Below are 19,649 nucleotides of genomic sequence, written 5' to 3' on the forward strand. Positions count from 1 at the left end.
GGAGTACACTTAAAATAAACCTTCTGAAATCCTAAAGGAAAATAAACTTCCATTAAAAAATAAATTTCTAAGTTTGAAAACAAAAACAGACATACTGAGGAAAAGTCTATTGGGAAACGAATGGGGTTTTCACAGGGTAGTGCTAACAAATGGTAACTTAGAAATGATAACTAACTTCTGGCCAAACTGCAGCAGAGCCTGTGGAATACGGGTGACCACAGGCCCTGGAGCGTCTCCTGAGGTGCCAGCCTTCCCCATCTCTACTCTTCATCCTTTTCTACTCCCTTCCTTTGTTCTCTGCCTCTCTCTCCTTTTCTTCCTTTTCTCATTATCCACTCTCAACTCACAGTTTTCTCTCTTCTCTGCTTTCCCCTTCATCATTCCCTTTTTGTCTTTCTCCTTGTTTGTGATCTGGTATTAATTATGTGCGTGTGTACGTCTATTTATTATTTGTTGCATTCTGAATGATATTTGATTTTTCTCTGCTGTTAATTCTGAACTGATGTTTTGTTTCTTAAAAACAAAAAACAATAGATTACCATTTTTTTTTTTTTAAATCTTTGCAGCTCTTAATTTTTCCCCTGTGGATTAATGGGTTCAATTGGGAAAAAGTAATAAGTACAAGTTTCTCTCTCTCGTTCCTTGATAAACTTGATTTGACTCAACAAGGAAGAAAAGAATGTCAAGACTGTAATGAAAGAGTTAGAGATAATTAAGTGGGCATATGCATTTTTTTTTTTTTTTTAACCGCTTTGCTCCATGTTTCTATCTGAAAGGAGTTCTTAATGTGATCTCTTTTGCTGATGGATCTCTTCATGGGTCTGCTGTCCCTGAGCTCATCCCTAACCGCACCTAATGAGCCCACAGCTCAGGTCCTGCTGGGCCTCTTTTTTGGCCACCAAGTTGCCCTCAAAAGTGGTCTTTTGATACAGATGCACTCACAGTCCTTTTGCTAGGATCTCTGCCTTGGAAGTGACAGCTAATAGAGGTTTGCCGTGCCATTTTATCGACACTATCTATCTCTGCAGAATTTTAGCATATTCACAGCTTAGACAAAGGGTTCAAACAACATCAAGGTGGAGGCTTTGGGAAGTGCACTTTAGTTAATGATTGTTGTCAGTACACAGGAGTGCCAGTGAAGTGTTCCCTAAGAACCCTCCATTCCAGGAAATAAGGTCATCCTCTGACAAACTAACAAAACCACACCAGAGAGTCTGTGAATAGCCGTCTGTGGGCACAGGCCAGGAGATGGCCTGGAAATGTGTGATCCAGAACACCTAAACCTCTAACCCATGGGACCCAGAGGCCACCTTATGGTGGCAGGGCAGGAGTGTGGCTGTGATTTTGGAATCAAGAGCCTCAGCAGTTGAGATGTTCCATTTGGAGAAAGGCTGAGTGAACTTACAAGCAATGGAATACAGGAAAGGAGAGTCACCAAAGTCATGTGTGGTGATGTCTCCCCAGAAGCTGTCCACACACTCCTCTCTGCCCCTGTGGCAAACTTGACCCTAATGCAGGCCATCCGACTCTCTCTGCTTTTTCTGTTCCCATGCTCACCAAGCAATCACTTAGGACCTAGTTTCTGCTCTAGCTCACCTATAGGGCTACCATACATTGATCTGCCAGTGATGCAAGCTACTAAGCTGGGAGGTAGTCCTTTTGATGGAGGAGTCCCTGGTGTTGCAAATGGTTAATACACTTGGCTGCTAACCAAAATGTTGGCAGTTCAAGTCCACCCAGAGGTACCTTGGAAGAAAGGCCTGGTGATCTACTTCCAAAAAATTAGCCATTGAAAACCCTGTGGAGCACAGTTCTACTCTGACACACATGGGGTTGCCATGAGTCTGGACTGACTTGACAGCAACTATATGTTTTCCTTTGATACAAAGGCAATGGCTAAAGGCACTGGCTCTGGAGACAGCTGGACTGTATTCAAACCCTGCCCTCTATCACTAGCTTTATCATGTTCACCAAGTGATTTAACCTTTTGTGTCTCAGGCTCCTCATCTGTAAAATAGGGATACTATAATAGTTTCTACGACATAGGGTTGTGGAAATCCTGGTGGCATAGTAGTTAAGTGCTACTGCTGCTAACAAAAAGGTCAGCAGTTCGAATCCACCAGGTGCTCCTTGAAAACTCTATGGGGCAGCTCTACTCTGTCCTACACGCTTGCTATGAGTCAGAATCGACTCGACACCAACAGGTTTGGTTTATATAGGGTCGTTGTACAGATTATATGCTTGATGCATGTGAAGTGCTTAAAATAGTACCTGGCTTATTACTATTATTTTCCCAGAAGACCTTTATCAACCTTTCTTTTCTTTAGTAGCTTATGATTTGCTAGTATTGGGGAGAATTATTTCTTCTCAAAACAGTAATTGCTCTAAATGCATATAAAAATTCTGCAAAAATGAATAGAAATGAGATAGTTAAGATGGATAATAATAGAATTTTTCTATTTTTATTTAGTTCTCTAATAACTTCTAAATACATTTAGATTGTTAAGGTCTTTATTTTTTACAGCAGATGAATAAATGAGCTTTCTGATATAGAAGGCAAGAGCTAGCACTTATAAATATAACATTTACTATGCGCCAGGGAGGAGGCGTACTATTTTACATATATTAAGTTATAAGGTCATGTGGCTAGGAAGGGTAGAGGCAAGATTCAAACCCAGGCCTGATCTAAACCAAGGACTCCATTCTAACCTCTAACCTTTCTGTGAGCTTTGTTAGAATGTCCTCAACCCCAGGAGTAGAGGATTGATGTGCTTGTAAATCCAAGGCCCCATCCTCTACTGTGGCAAAATCACAAGGTCAAGGTCCCCGTTGGCATCCCCATCCCCTGCTGGTCTTCTCTGGAGAAAAATCCTCCCCCCTCCCCCTGCCCCATTACCTGGATGCCAAACAAATCCTGCTGCAATGAGTATTCCAGAGACCCATTACAGACTTTTTAAAGGTACACAATTGTGCATTCCTTAATTAAGTCCTGTGAATTATTCCAATGAACCTCTTCAGAATAATCACTGTTTCACAAAAATAAGAAGACGACACCAATATAAGGCACATTATCTGCTACCCGGGGAATCAAGCTAAGTAATTAGAGTTTAAGGCGGATCCAATTATCCAGAGCACACATCCAGATTAAAAATTGGAGCTACACGAGGAAGCAGAACCCAGAGGAACTCAGAAAGCCCAATCACCTTAAATCCTGTCGCAAATGCTTAGACTAAATGAACTACCTTCTATTTATCGTCCCTTGCCCCACCAGCTCGTTCTTACCTTGTTCACAAAGTTTCTTGGTCAGAGAGCCCTCATCTTGAAAATAAATGATGCGTTTCTGTACGATGCTGGCTCTGTAGGAAAGAAGACACAGCATGGTGGTAAGAAGGCGGGGTTTGACCAGGTGAGTCAGGCCCGGGCCTTGCTTGGCCACCTTTCGGTCAGTCACTCTACTTCTGTGTACCTCAGTTTCTTCATTAAAAAACTGAAATAATAATAATAATACCTACGTCATGGGTTTGCTGTGAGGATTAAATAAGAAAATACATCAAGAGGTTAGCACATACCCGGAAACTACTCAATAAACGCTAGTTGCTTTGTTGGTGGTGGTATTGATAATATAATTTAGGTAAGAAAGTAAACTAACAGCATTTTCAGTAACTTTCCTCAATGGTTCATTTTTACTCTACTTTTTATATCAAACTATTGAGGCCATTTATAGATCGACCAAATTCAAATCATAGAAGAGTGTCAAACCTCTTCCTGAAGGAAAAAAGGAATTTAAAAATATATTTTGATTTGTTCTGAAAATGTCATTCTACATCTTTCCCAAAAGTCTAGACGACACTGTCTCCTACATTCTGAACAAAGACAGCTTCAGCTGTTATATCTCTCTCTTGTCAAACACAGGATCTTAGAATTTGGAAAGAATATTTTGAGGCTGAAAAATGACTTACTTTTGGCCAGCACAGACTTACTCTTTAATCTGGGATTGCACAGACAGGCCTCTTCTCCTTTAAACCCCTCTGCTCTTTATTTTTGGCTGGTCTTGCAGAGGTTGAATCCTGAAACCCAGTGTTCCAGTAATTTGAAAGTCTATGACAATTAAAATTGAGACAGTGCCAATGGACCTTAGGCCATTTCTATTGATTTTCTTCAGCCACGCTTCTCAATCAGAATGTAATTTTCAGTTCCATTTGCCATACTTAGGAGATAAAGAGATCCCTTGACTATATTACAGAGTCCCTGGGTGGTGCAAATGGTTAACATGTTTGGCTGCTAACCAAAAGGTTGGAGGTTCGAGTTCACTCAAAGGCAGTTCAGAAGAAAACCCTGGTGATTTACTTCTGAAAGGTCACAATCGCTGAAAACCCTATGGAGCACAGTTCTACTCTGACACACACGAGGCCGCCATGAGTCAGAATATTCGACAGCAGCTGGGGCTGGTGGTGGTGGTGACTATATTATAGCTGACCACACAGACCAAGTGATGGAGTCACAAGATCTTCCCTGTGTCACCCGATCTCAGACCCAGGAATGAGCCCATGTGTGCATGAATCTGCTGAGGACAGAGGAATTTCTAGATGGTTTGGGCCTAGGCCAAGATGCCTTTCCAAAGAAACATCAACTCTACATCCAGTCTTGCACAAAAGAATAAAATTCAGTCTAGCTTACAGATGTCTTTTATAGTCTTTACTCACCCAAGGGATACTAGATGTTGAAATAAATGAACGAGATATGCTTCTTTTCTACACAAAGCTACTTTGATCATTTATCCATTCTGTTGACCATTAAGCAGGAAAGTTTCCTTGGGCCAAGAGAATAACATTGATCCCTGCCCCAAAGCCACATACCAAAACCTTTTGTTAGTCAGAGCATCCCACAATCTACAACAATGCCTTTCCCTTTTGCGATGTTGCCCACCAAGAGAAGTGCCTCAGGGACTCCTATGGAGGGCAATGAGTAGGCCTAGTGGGAGGCCCAACATTCCACCTCAACCAAAGGCTCTGGCCTCCATCCACATTTCAGCCAAAGCAGCCTTTCCCCCACTTGTTTGCCTGTTATATTTACTGATATATTTTTCGACACAGTTGTTGGGGGCCTGCTTAGTGGTCAGATGCTGTGGGAAGTGCTGGGGGAAACTGTAGGGAACAAGACAGATGGGGCCATTTCCCATTCTTAAAGTTTAGAGTATAGTGTGTGTGTATGGGGTGGGGGTGGGAGTACAAACTACTAAATCCAATGTAGGAAGTCCTGACGAATCTGGGAAAGGCTTCCCCAAGAAAGGATGTCTGAGCTTAGATTTGAAGAAGGGTCACTGAATTGACTCTACGGCAATGGGTTTGCTTTTTTTTTCGGTTTTGGAGGTACTAACTGGGGAGGGGGGCAGTGGTGGATAAGTGCTAGAATTCTCCTTCCATGCAGGAGACCCACTTCCCAGCCAATGTACCTCATGTGCAGCCATCACTCTTTTGTCAGCTTGTGTGTGGCTATGGTGCTGAAGAGGTTTCAGCGGAGCTTCCATACTAAGATGAGCTAGGAAAAAAGGCCTGGAGTGCACACACACACACACACACACTTATTTCAGTTGCCTAACTCATACCCAACTAAGATGTTATTCTCTTCAGGTTGCCTTCCCTGACTGGGTGTACTTTCTATGAGAGCCACAGTCTCTTGGATTTCTCCAACTGCAGCACTTATTAACTGGTATTGCAACTGCCTGTTTACTTTTGTCTCCTGTGCTAGATTATAAGTTTCTTGGGAGGATGGACTGTATTTTACTTATTTCTATAGACATTAGAATCATTTCAATACTGGGATTCAAGGAGAAGGAACAGGGTTTGGGAAAAGAAGAGGAGTGGAGATTGAGCTGTCTATAGGACATGATGGTGATAAGTCCAGTGAGCAGTTAGAGATACCCACTGCTGTCAATTCTGACTCATAGCAACCCTATAGAACCCTACAGGACAGAGTGGAACCACCCCATAGAGTTTCCAAGGTTGTAACCTTTATGGAAGCAGACTGCTACATCTTTCTCCTGCAGAGTGGCTGGTGGATTTGAACCACTTACCTTTTCATTAGCAGCTGAGCACTTAACCACTGTGCCATCACAGACCTGTAACTTAGGAGAGATGCAAGGAGATGGGAATATGGACTTGGGAGTCATTGGCACAGAGGTAACTTGATGGGGCCGTTCTACCCTGTCCTATAAGGTTGCTATGAGTCGGAACTGACTCAATGGCAACGGGTTTCGTGTTGGCGCATAGGTAAGGAGCCCTTTGGTGGCACAAATGGCTAAGCACTCAGCTACTAACTGAAGTGTTGGCAATTTGAATCCACCCAGAGGCCCCTCTGAAGAAAGACCTAGTGATCTACTTCCAAAAAATCACAGCCATTAAAAGCCCTATGGAGGGCAGTTCTACTCTGAAATCAGGGCTTCTCTGTTTCCTTCTGGTCTGAACCCCTGCTGAGAATTTGCATTTCTAACAAGTTCCCAGGAAGTTATACATAAGAATCACCCAGGAAACTTGTTGAAATGTAGATTCTGAATCAGTGTACCTGGGGTGGAAATGCAAATTCTCAGTAGGAAACTTGTTATAAATGCAAATTCTCAGCAGGGGTTGGAACTGGAAAGAACTGGGTTGGAAGCCCTGTCTGAAACACATGGGGTCATCATGAGTAGGAACTGATTCAACTGCAGCTGGTTTGGTTTTATTTTGGTTTGGTGCACAGGTAAGAGTTGTAGTATCTGGAGTGGTGGATGTCACCCAGGGCAACCGTGTAGCTTGAGAAGAGTTAAGCTGAGCCTGAAACTTTGGGGAAGACCAACATATCCCTACAGATGTGTTAGCAGAGACCAAGACTTTAGTAGGTTTGGTTGCAGAAGATGTTTCTTTTCATTCCGCATTTAGTCAATGCCTGCAAGGATTTCATATTCGGAGAAAATGCATTTCACTTGGAGGCTTCTCTCATCAAAAGTATAAAACTCAGCTGAGATTTGTAAATCATATGGTAGTTCAGAAAAATAATAGCCTTACAAGATGAGAAAGCTGTTAGTAAGAATTCTCTCAGCATTTCAAGATAACAAATTTCTCCCATTTTGTGTTGCAATTTGGCAGCCCTGTTGCATAGCATTTATATACTGAATACTTCTTATCATGAGAGAGCGTGTTAAGGAAATCCAAATAAAATTTCTCGGTATGCTAGCTTCTCCAACTTTGGAACATCAAGGTTCTAAATAACTCACTAATCATTCCAAAAGTTTTCTTTTAAACCTAAAATGGAACTCTTCCAGGAATGCCATTTTGAATCTCTTGGATACATGTCCCTTTTAGGTCTGAAGAGTTTATTGCTAGTCTTTTTTCCTTGGGGAATTTGCCTGTTGAGGTGAAGCTAGAGTCTGCTAAGGTTGTGGGTTTGCTGTCTAGACTGGGATCCTGCTCTTAACCAAAAAGGGACAGGGAGACCTCTGAAACGAAAGGACTTGGGAGATAACAGGACATGAAATTACTTAAAAATATGCATGGATCTTCAGGGGCTGGGTCACTTGTATAGAGGTCATTCATGCAGGGTACTTAAGGCAGCACTTTGCACGTAGCAGGTACTTAGTACATGGTGGACATTATCGTCGGTGTTGTTAAGTCACCACCAGCCTCTAAGTGCCTGGCACATAATAAGCACTTAATAAATAGTAGCTGTTACTGTGATTGATCTCAGGCCTGTCTCCTTCGCTTGTGGAGGGAGCGAGGGTGCTATCTGGTCAGCTGCTTCAGGCAGAGATAATAAATGGCCAAAATGAAGCTTGTGTTTGTGGTCTTCAGACTATTTTTGTCAAACTTCCTTTCCAATTCCAGTAAATTCCCTATTACCAAGCATTTCTTGAAGTACTTTATGAAATGTCTGTACAATCTCAGGGATGTTTCCCATAGAGTTGATCCGGTTTACAATAAGTAACATTTAGTCTCTTCTACCAATGAAAGAAGACCTCTTTAGGAGGACCAAGGAATGAAGTATTGAAATCACATTGATGATAACATCACCAGGTGTTGAGGCTATCCCCATTTTTACTTCACAGGGGTACTGAATGATCACCTGACCATAGCCTTACATCAATCAGCTAATATTTAGAGTCTGTGTGCATTCCATGATCCAAACCCTCACCCATCTTTTATATGGCCTGTCTTAGTTTTAAGCCACAAACTGTGTGGCTTAAAACAACAAAAATTCATTGCCTCACAGATCTGGGGGCTAGAAGTCTGTAGAAGTCTGAATTCATGGTGTTGGGAGGGCCATTCTCTCTCTGAAGGCTCTAGGGGAAGATTCTGTCTTGTCTCTCCACAGTCTAGTAGCTTCAAGCATTCCTTGACTTGTGGCAACATGACTCCAATCTCTGCCTCAGTCTTCACATGGCTGTTTCTCCACTGTGTTGGTCTCTCTCCTCTTCTTATAAGGACACCAGTCATAGTGGATTAGGGCCCACCCTATTCCCCCGAATGGCCTTATCTTAACCAACAAATTATATCTGCAAAGGTGTTTTTTCCAGATAAGGTCACATTCACAGGTATTGAAGGGTAGGACTTGAATATGCCTTTTTAGGAAAATAAGACACAAATAAACCCATAACATGGAGTTAGGTGTATCTTAGGAAATGGGACAATGTCCAAGAGTTAACAGGCATCCTGGCAGCCCGTGATAACGTGCCCATGGGAGAAGAACAGTGCAAGTTTGTCCGTAGAACCCTATCTACAGGACATATAAAAAATGCATAGCTTCCCATGAGTAGGTCACAATCTATGCTTGGGATCAGAAACCTACAGATTTAAGGGCAAATCTGCTGCAAAAGACCTCTTTAAAATGTTAAAAAGCAAAGAGGTCATCTTGAGGACTAAGATGCATCTGACCCAAGCCATGGCATTTTCAATCACCTCATATGCATATGAAAGCTGGACAATGAATAAGGAAGACCAAAAAAGAATTGATGCCTTTGAATTACAGTTTTGTTGAAGAATATTGAACACACCAGGGACATTTAGAAGAACAAACAAATCTGTCTTGGAAGAAGTACAGCCAGAATGCTCCTTAGAAGCAAGGATGGGAAGACTTTGTCTTATATACTTTGGACATGTTATCAGGAGGGACCAATCCCTGGAGAAGGACATCAAGGTTGGTAAAGTACAGGGTCAGTGAAAAAGAGGAAGACCCTTAACAAGATGGATTGACACAGTGGCTGGAACAATGAGGTCAAAGCTAGCAAGGATTGTGAGGATGGCACAGGACTGGGCAGTGTTTCATTCTGTTGTACATGGTGTTGCTATGAGTAAGAACTGATCTGATGGCACCTAACAACAACAACGGCAGCAGCAGCAGTCTACCATCACTGCGAAGAAGCAATTCTTGCAGTTGTCACAAGCTTACTCATAAACAATTACTGAGCCCTTATTTTGTGCCAGGCACTTTGTTAGGAGCTGAAAATTCAAAGATGAATAAGAGATGGAGTCTGCCAGTAAGGAGCTCCTGGTCCAGTGTGGGAAAATGAGAAACAGAAAAAGATAACTGGAAATCAATGTTGAGCACAATAATGGAGGATTCATGGGGGCAGAGGAGCAGTGACTAACTCCACGCTGGCAAGGCTTCGTAGAGGAGGCAGCAATGGTGGTACTGAAGCCCTGAATTGGGAGAGGGCCAGTGGAAATAGAGACTCTATGAGACATGTTGCAGGAACACTTATCTGAACTTTGTAACTTACTGGATCTGGGGCAGGAAGAGAAGGCTGAGTACAAAATATTTTATTTATTCTTTGTTTATTTAACAAATAAGCACTCTTCTAAGTGCTTCACAAACACTAACTCATTTAGTCCTCACAATAACCCCATCAAGTCGGCGCTAATATTATCCCTATTTTACAGATGAGAAAACTGAGGCAGAGAATGTTAAGTAAACTGATCCCCTATATACAAATCTCAGTAACTAGAGAGAGAACTGGTGATAGCACTGATTGAAACAAAAGACAGAGGGAGCAAGAATGATTCTTTTTTTTTTAATTTTAGAAGTTTTTATTGGATAATTGAAGATTCACATGCAGTTTTAAGAAATAATACAGAGATGCCTTGTAAACTTTGCTCAGTTTCCTCCAATTGTAACATTTTGCAAAACCATATCATAACCACGATAGTGACATTGATATGATCTGCTAATCTTACTTAGCTTCTCCAGTTGTTGAATATTTATTTGTGTGTGTGCATGTATTTAGTTCTTTACAATGTTATCACCTCTCTAGGTTCTTATACTAAACAGTTTCGACACAATAAGAAAAGCTTATGGTAGCCTTTTATAACCACACCCACTGCCTTCTACCCACTGTCCAAACCCCCTTGTCCTAAAGTGGTAAAGGAAAAGAATAAACAAGTAAACAGACATATTAACAAATTGTGAGAAGTGTTATGTGGAAACAAAGAAGTTTGTTAGTGCTGGGTATACAGTACCTAATATAAAGCAAGCACTCAATAAAAATTCATAGAATGAATGAATTATAAATGCTAAAATATAATGGGGAGCTTCTAGTTCTGGAAAAGATAGAGTAGGCACACTTTCCCCTATTCTTCCCACTAAGTACAGCTAAAAAGTCTTGCTAAGTATAAAAAAAATATATATAAGAAAACCCTGAAAGATGCAGAGAAGAAAGCAGACTGGCTGGGAACCTTGGAACCCAAGGAATGGCAGAGCACTAGGGTGGTGTCAGTGGAGGACTAGTGAGGATCCTGAACTTCCACCCTCATATGGCAGTAAGGAGGCACACCCTCCCCAACCAGGGGCCAACAGAAACCAAGTGGGAAACCTGGACTTCAACCCGCACCTGGCAGTAGTGAAGTAGTTCCCTCTTTCACTGGCACAGTGTCAAAAAAGGCCTGCTAAAACAGAAGACTTAAGTAAGATCCAGAGTCTCATAATACCCAAATGTCCAGGATAAAATAGAACACTCCTCTTACCAAGAACCCTGCAAATCTCAATATGAGTGAGGAAAAACAATCAACAGATGCCAACACTGAGATGATGCAGATGTTGGAATTACCTGACAAGAATTTTAAAACAGTCATCACAAGTAAGTTTCAATAGCAATTACAGACTAGCTTGAAAGAAATGAAAATATCAAAAATCTCAGCAAAAAAAGGACAAGTATTGTATAAGGCCACTATTATAAGAACTTGAGAAATAGTTTAAACAGAGAAGAGAATATTCTTTTAATGGTCACGAGAAGGGGGAGGGAGGGAGGGAGGGAGAAGAATTTTCACTTATTAGTAGATAAGAACTATTTTAGGTGAAGGGAAAGACAACACACAATACAGGCAAGGTCAGCACAACTGGACTAAACCAAAAGCAAAGAAGTTTCCTGAATAAACTGAATGCTTCGAAGGCCAGTGTAGCAGGGGTGGGGTTTGGGGACCATGGTTTCAGGGGACATCTAAGTCACCTGGCATAATATAATCTATTAAGAAAACATTCTGCATCCCACTTTGGAGAGTGGCGTCTGGGGTCTTAAACGCTAGCAAGCAGCCATCTAAGATGCATCAATTTGTCTCAACCTACCTGGAGCAAAGGAGAATGAAGAACACCAAAGATACAAGGTAATTATGAGCCCAAGAGACAGAAAGGGCCACGTAAATCAGAGTCTACATCAGCCTGAGACCAGAGGAACTAGATGGTGCATGGCTATAACCAATGACTCCCCTGACAGGGAACACAACAAAGAACCCCTGAGGGTGCAGAAGAGCAGTGGGATGCAGACCCAAATTCTCGTAAAAAGACCAGACTTAATGGTCTGAATGAGACTAGAATGACCCTGGAGGTCATGGTCCCCAGACCTTCTGTTAGCGCAAGACAGGAACCATTCCTAAAGCCAAATCTTCAGACAGGGATTGGACTAGACTATGGGGTAGAAAATGACACGGGTGAAGGATGAGCTTCTTGGATCAAGTAGACACGTAAGACTATGTTGGCATCTCCTGTCTGAAGGGGAGATGAGAGGGTAGAGAGGGTCAGAATCTGGCCAAACGGACATGAAAAGAAATAGAGGAGGGAAGGAGTATGCTGTCTCACTAGGGTGAGAGGAATTAGGAGTATATAGCAAGGTGTTTATAAATTTTTCTATGAGAGTCTGACTTGATTTGTAAACTTTCACTTAAAGTACAATAAAAGTTAAAAAAAAAAACTCAGCAAAGACATATAAGATACAGAAAAAGGAGGGAGTGAGGATTTTAGAATAAAAAATACAATTATTATTTTTTTTAATGGATGGACTCAACTGTAGAATGGAAAGGACAAAGGAAAGAATCAATGAATTTAAAGATGGAACAATAGAAATGATTCAATCTGAATAACAGTGAGAAAGTTGACTTAAAAATGAATAGTTCCTCAGGGACCTGTGGGACTATAACAAAAGATCTAACATTTGTGTCATCAGTGTCAGAAGGAAAGAAAGAGAATGGAGCTGAAAGAGTACTTGAAGAAATAATGGCTATTGTCTACACTAAATAGACAATAGACAAGTGGTAACTTTGGTGAGGGATTAGACAGTACACAATACTGGGGAAGCCAGTACAGCTTGTACAAGGCAAGGTCATGGAAGCTTCATAGACACAGCCAAACTCCCTGAGGGACCAAATCACTGGGCTGAGAGCTGGAGACCATAGTCTCGGGGAACATCTAGCTCAATTGGCATAATATAGTTTATAAAGAAAATGTTCTATATCCTACTGTGGTGAGTAGCGTCTGCGGTCTTAAAAGCTTGTAAGTAGCCATATAAGATGCTCCAATAGTCTCACCCCATTTGGAGCAAGGGAGAATGAAGGAAACCAAAGACACAAGGGAAAGAGTAGTCCAAAGGACTAATGGACCACGACCACCACAGCCTCCACCAGACTGAGTCCACCACAATTAGATGGTGCCTGGCTACCACCACTGACTGCTCTGACAGGGATCACAATAGAGGGTCCCAGACAGAGCTGGAGAAAAATGTAGAACAAAATTCTAACTCACAAAAAAAGACCAGACTTACCAATCTGATAGAGACCGGATAAATCTTGAGAGTATGGCCCCAGACACCCTTTTAACTCAGTACTGAAGTCACTCCTGAGGCTCACCCTTCAGCCAAAAATTAAACAGTCCCACGAAACAAAATGAGACTAAATGGGCACACCAGCCCAGGGGCAAGGACAAGAAGGCAGGAGGGGACTGGAAAGCTGGTAATGGGGAACCCAAAGTCGGAAAGGGGACAGTGTTGACATATCATGGGTTTGCCAGCCAATGGCACAAAACAGTGCGTATTGTTTAATGAGAAACATGTTTGCTCTGTAAACCTTCATCTAAAGCACAATAAAAAAAATTTTTTAAAAATGGCTAAAAATTTCCCAAGTTTGCAAAAGACATAAACCTACAGATTGAAGAAGTTGAGCGAACTCTAAACAAGGTAAATGCAAAGAATACACAAGACATATCATAATTAAACTTCTGAAAACTCAAGACAAAGCAAAACATCTTGAAAGCAACCAGAGAAATATAATACCTTACCTAGAGGAGAAAACAAAAGTTTCTGGGTGATGCAAACAGTTTTCAATCAGCTACTAACCTAAAGGTTGGCAATATGAACCCACCCGGTGCCACCACGAAAGAAAGACCTGGTGATCTGTGTCCATAAAAATTACAGCCAAGAAAATTCTATAGAGCAGTTGTACTCTGTAATGCATAGGATCACCATGAGTCAGAATCGGCTTGATGCCAATGGGTTTGGTTTGGTTTAATAGGGGAAAACAATTAGAATGACAGCAGAAACCCTTATTTCATTTCCTGTTGTTATTACAGGAAGAATACATGTATCTACCCATCAGTACATCTGATTAGCTTGAGACAACCAATGTGACCACCTTGGTCAATTCTAGTGTAGTCCTCTTGTAGCTAAATAATGATCTTCATTTTGCCTTTTAAAATGTTAAATATCATCCATGGACCTCTATTAGCACCCTCTGAAAGGCCCAGGGAGATCTTAGGGACCACTTTGGGTCCAAAAGAGCTGTCTAAGCTAAAGCTATATCATAGCTGTGCAAAGTTCTTCTACCTCATTTGTTCATTTAATTATTCATTCGACAAATACATTTTGAATACACTCTTTCTCCAGCTGCCGTCAAGCCGCTTCTGACTCTTTGTGACTCCAAGTGTGTCAGAGTACAATTTTCAGTGACTGATTTTTCGGAAGTAGATTGCCAAGCTTTTCTTCCAAACACTATGCTAGCCCTGGGAATGTAGCGGTAAAAAAACCAACAACAAAAAAAAAACAACACAATCCTTGTGCTTTTGGAATGTATGGTCCCCAGGATGGAAACTCTGGTGGTGTAGTGGTTAGGTGCTACAGCTGCTGACCAAAAGGCCGGCAGTTCAAATCCGCCAGGCGCTCCTTGGAAACTCTATGGGGCAGTTCTATTCTGTCCTATAGGGTCACTATGAGTCGGAATCGACTCGACAGCACTGGGTTTGGTTTTTGATTTGGTCCCCAGGACAGGAGAGAGACATTGAACGAATAAACATACCGAATAAAAGACAAATACATTGAGAGAAAAATAATGGGAGAATCTAACTAGATTAAGAGTTCTAGGGGGCCTCTCTAATGGTGATCGGAGAGATGAGTTGAAGTTATCACACGAAGAGTGGGGAAGGCTCTTCTTGGCAGGTAAAAGAGTACATGCAAAGGCCTTGAGGCAAGTAATGGCCCACAATAAGGCCACTGAGGCTTGATCTGGTAACAAAATGGTACAGGAGGGTTAGATGAGGTCCAGATCATGTCATTCTGAAAAAAAAAAAAAAAAAAAACTGTGCCTTTGACAATCTGCCTGGTATCCTTTAGGGGCCATATCCTACACAGACACCTACCCAAATAACTCTCACAATAAGCAGTATGTTAGAATTATCTCAAGTGCTGGCGTGACTTGGAGGTAGGGAAGGTCTGGCTGGGATGAGGTAAAGGTAGAGGTGGAGTTGGGGGTATTGTCAGTAGAAATGAAGTTGGTCAAGGATAACTTCTTTGGGAAGATAGCATTGAAGCTGGGCTTGGAATTCCAGAGGCTAAGTCTGTTAACAGTGATGGGTTCTTTGCAACAGTCAGAAAGAGCTTACACTAAAGGTCTGCCATCCATGGTCCTGGGAACCAATGCTATCTGCTCTGAGTGGGCATCTCAACCTAAATCATCTCAGTCAGATCCAGATCAGAGCCAAGATGATGCACGTGCCCTTGGCAGTTAGATTATTACCAGAATATGGCTAAGAGGCTAATTAGGTTCTTAAGACTACAATCCATTTCCAACATTGTATAATCATTAGATTTCTGGAGCCCTTGATTCATACCATTTGACAAAGCTATATCTACAAGGCCCTGGTTCCAATTTTAGTAAAAAAATTGGAGGAAGATCTATTTTAGCACTCAGTTTATTTCCTCTTAGAATGACCCTGGGGATAACAAGCGTACCATAGTTCCATCTTCCTTTATTATTGTCCAGTTTCAGACCTAACTTTATCATATATCTTGTCAATACTAGTACTCTAGCACTTTCAGTTTTATCCCTTAAAAACTCCAATGGAAAATTAACAAGGAATTGATTTCAGTATCCTAAGAGGGACGTTAAAAGAAAATAAAACTGGATGTGTTTTAAAAGAACTAATTTAGATATGAAAAGCATTAAAACCAGGCAGACATTCATTTACTCATGTGTTCAGTTAACAGAGTAGGTGCCACAAAGCTGTGCTCAGAATTGGAGACACAAAGATGAATAACATATAGTCTGTGTGACACCAAGTAGTTGACAGTTTGATGGGAGAGAGACATGTCATCTGATGAGTCAGAATACTGCATAGCAAATACTAGAGTCTACTCATTATCCGTTCCTTCCATTTTCCCTGATTACAGACCATCATTTTGTTTGGAGTAGTACCAGCTAAGCCAAGCATGGTAGTCCTGTTCCTACTTTCCCAGCCTCCCTCATAGCTAGGGATTGGGGTATACCACATGACCCAGATATGGCTTCAGTAACCTAAGGGGAGGTTTGTATGTTGGAGGGGGAAGCTTCTGAAAAATGTTTTGCTTTCCAGATATAAGAAATTAATGAGGCTGCCCTGGCCTGTCTCATTTTCCAGCCTTGATTACAAACACATCTGAAAACAAGGCAGCCATTTTATGATCATGAAGAAAAGTCCAAGAAAAATCACGGAGACATCGTTTTGCCTGGTGAAACAATACCAGCAGCCACCTAGCTCTGACCTTCTTGTTATACGAAAAAAATAAACCTCTATTTGTCGAAGCTATTGTTAGTCATATTTTCTAATAAATGCTGCTCTCAAAAGCATGCTGAACTGATTCAAAGGGATATGAGCAAAGTATTGTGGGAGAACAGAAAGAGGCCAATTCAAAAGATGAGGAACCAGTTCTACAGGGCCCTACATACCAGGTGAAGATCTCTGAAGGAAGTGAGGGCAGGGATGCTTAGAGTCTCTGAGAAGGACAACTCTGGATGAAGTCCTAAAAGAAGGGCTTGGATTTGGTGGCTGAGGAGTCACTGCCACGCTTTGCTGGGGACTTTCCAAAGGGTACAGGGGGTAGGCACCTGTTCACAGTGACTAGGAAGACAGTAAGCACCTCTGCAAGCACACTCCAGTCTGAGAAGAGATGTGGCTCAAAGGGAAGGACGGGGAGTGGGAGTGTGACAGGAAGGCACAGGCGAGGAAAACAATCTTTTTACTCTGGAAGAAGCTTTCATATGCCTGTAAACCCAGGCAGACGAAACAGTGGAAATCCTTGGGGGTTACCTGCTTGATCACTGGCTGGAAATTTGTTAGCTGTTGGGGATATCTTAAATAAACTCTCATGTGCAAAATAAATAGATTGCAGGACTTGGTCCAGTTGTGGAAACTCTATCGGGTAGGCAATTCTGAGTAGTAAATAGGACCATTTCTTGTTTTCTGTAATTCTTTTTCGACTAAACTAATAATTATTTTTCAGCATCTTTTGCCCTTTTTTTTTTTTTGCCGTTAAAGGTTTCATCTCTCTGGCTTAATTATTCATGGCATTTCTTAACTTTGCAAAGAGATATATTTCTAATTTTTTGTCTGAAGTGAAGGCAATATCTCATAATACATCATTAGACCAAGACATCTTTTTCTCTTAAGAAAACTTTTTTTTTCAGGGTTAGACATACATAGGGTTTTGATGTTCTAAAAAAAAAATTTTTTTTTTTTTCAATCTGCCTTGATACATTACTCAGCATTTTGCAATAGGATTGTTATCTAGGGTATTAAGTGCAAACGGTTAACGTGCAGGACTGTTACCCGAAAGATTGGAGGTTTGAGTCTACCCAGAGGCACCTGGGATCTACCAGGACCTACAAGCGATCTACTTCCTACTGGCGATCTACTTCTGAGAAATTAGCCGTTGAAAACCCTATGGAGCAGGGTTCTACTCTGACTCATCTGGAGTCGCCATGAGTCAGAATTGACTTGACGGCAACTGGTTTTTTGGAGTCTTACTAGTCAGGGGATAACTGGCAATGTGGTTCACTATTTCTATGATATTGTTGAGCTTCTGACTGGCAGTCTGCAGCCCACCGAACTTTTGCCTCCAACTTCTTCCCATCCACAAACCCCCACCAGATCACGAGCCCCTCAAGCCCAGGGGCTGTGTCTTATTCACGTTTGCATCCATGGATCCCAGCATAGGATCTGGCCAAGTCTTATTCAACCTGGCTTCCTTAATCTGGGGTCTGTAGACAAGTCTCAGGATGATGAGATTTTGTGTGACTTGTAACGCACCCTTTTATAAGTAAGAGTTCATAGCTTTCGTTTGCTTTTCAAAGGGGTTCCTGACCCTGAAAAGCGTAAGAACTAGTATTAAGACTGAAATGCATGCTAGTAGATATGTGAAATGACAGGACTGCCATTCCACTTAATAAAATCTCCAACTAAGATATATGTCTTTTTCTAAAGATTAAGGTTAAATTTTTATCCCAAGTACCCTTTTTACCCAAGGCTTCAACTGTTTCTCTCCAGACTATGCTCTGATCCAAAATAGAACCTGTCTCAGCTAGAAAACAAGAACTAGGAAGAGAAGCGTTGCTCCTGGGTATCTCGGCTATGTTCTGTGCAGTCTTTGCTGCTTCGTGGCAGGGCGTGGGTGTAATCACGTAATCGCCCCAGCCTCCAAGGAGAGGAAAGGCTGCCACATTGCAGGCTGGGTTCACACAAGTCATCACTCTCTGCAGTTCATCAGACTTGCCTGAGCCTCAGAGCCTCTCCCTTCTGCAGGTCGCTGTTAAGCAAGGGCTTACAGCCAAAGCTTGTCCTCTCAGGTGTAAGCAAACAGAACCCAGGCCAACAGAGCCCAGTCCTTAAACACAGGCCTCCTCCCCTTCTTTCCATTTCTCAGAGAGCCTCCTTGCCTATTACCCCAGGTTTTCTGCTATGGAAGGGGGGGCTTCCTGTAGAGGAGCAGAGGGTGCTCCCCCTGTAAGCTGGGGTGTGAGTGGGGCTGGGATAGTGGGGAGTGAGGGTGGTTATAGTTCTTACCTAGGGATTCATGGTCCATGGGGTTTCAGAGGTTCCTTGAACCCCTGGAAAAAACTGTATGCAAAAAAATTTTTAATTTATTTTATTTTGTTGTTGTTGAGAATATACACAGCTGAACGCACACTAATTCAACAATTTCTACATGTACAATTGAGTGACATTGACTACATTCTTCAAGTTGTGCAACCATTCTCCGAAACGTTCCTCCCCCTTTAACATAAACTCACTGCCCCCTAAGTTTCCCATCTAATCTTTAAGGTTGCAAGTGCATTTCTTTGGGGAGATACTCTCCAAGGATCGCTGCTCTAAAGTAGAGTCGTGATTTTCATGCCTGTTAGTATCCACCCAAGCCCCCTCCACTCCCAGCCTCAGGGAGGACATGCATGGTAGACTAAGGGAAGGATTCCCTTGTACAATTACTGCAGTTACCTAACAGGTCTCTGCCTCCTTGCCAACCCATCCAATTTGCCTACACTTTGCCAGGGATTACGTATCACCTCCAGCACATTATCTTTTCCTTTCACAGATTAATAGGCAGTAATGGCATCATGGAGCCCTGGTGGTGCAGTGGTTAAGAGCTTGGCTGCTAACCAAAAGGTTGGCAGTTCAAATCCACCAGTTGCTCCTTGGAAACCCTATGGGGCAGTTCTACTTTGTCCTATAGGGTCGCTATGAGGAATCAACTTGATGGCATTGGGTTTAATGGCATCATAAGTGTCGCTGTGTGGCACAAATGGCTAAGCGTTCAACTACTAACTGAAAGCTTGGAGGTCTGAACCTGTCCAGAGGTGTCTCAGAAGAAAGGCCTGGAAATCTGCTTCTGAAAAGTCATAGCCTTGAAAACCCTATGGAGAAGTTCTACTTTGCACGTATGGGGCTGCCATGAGTTGGAATTGTCTTGCTGGCAACTGGTTTGGATTTTGTTTTGTTTTAACGATATCCTAGTCCTGATTATACCAGTCCTTCCCCTGACCCCCAACACTGTGTCTGGCACATAATGGGTACTCTCTAACTTGTAGATTACAGTCCCAACTCCTGGCTAAACGTCTGTG

At 42.0% G+C, this 19,649-nt stretch overlaps 1 protein-coding gene across 1 annotated transcript in view; it reads right to left on the minus strand.

The window, feature by feature from the left end:
* SPON1 (spondin 1) overlaps window positions 1–19,649 on the minus strand; it is a 353,955-nt gene that overhangs the window by 188,933 nt on the left and 145,373 nt on the right. The window contains exon 4 of the mRNA XM_064288388.1: window positions 3,283–3,356. Within this exon, the coding sequence (XP_064144458.1) occupies window positions 3,283–3,356 (74 nt within the window). The remainder of the gene's footprint in view (window positions 1–3,282; window positions 3,357–19,649) is intronic.

Source organism: Loxodonta africana, chromosome 7, assembly GCF_030014295.1.
Source record: "Loxodonta africana isolate mLoxAfr1 chromosome 7, mLoxAfr1.hap2, whole genome shotgun sequence".
In the NCBI taxonomy this organism is placed as follows: Eukaryota; Metazoa; Chordata; class Mammalia; order Proboscidea; family Elephantidae; genus Loxodonta; species Loxodonta africana.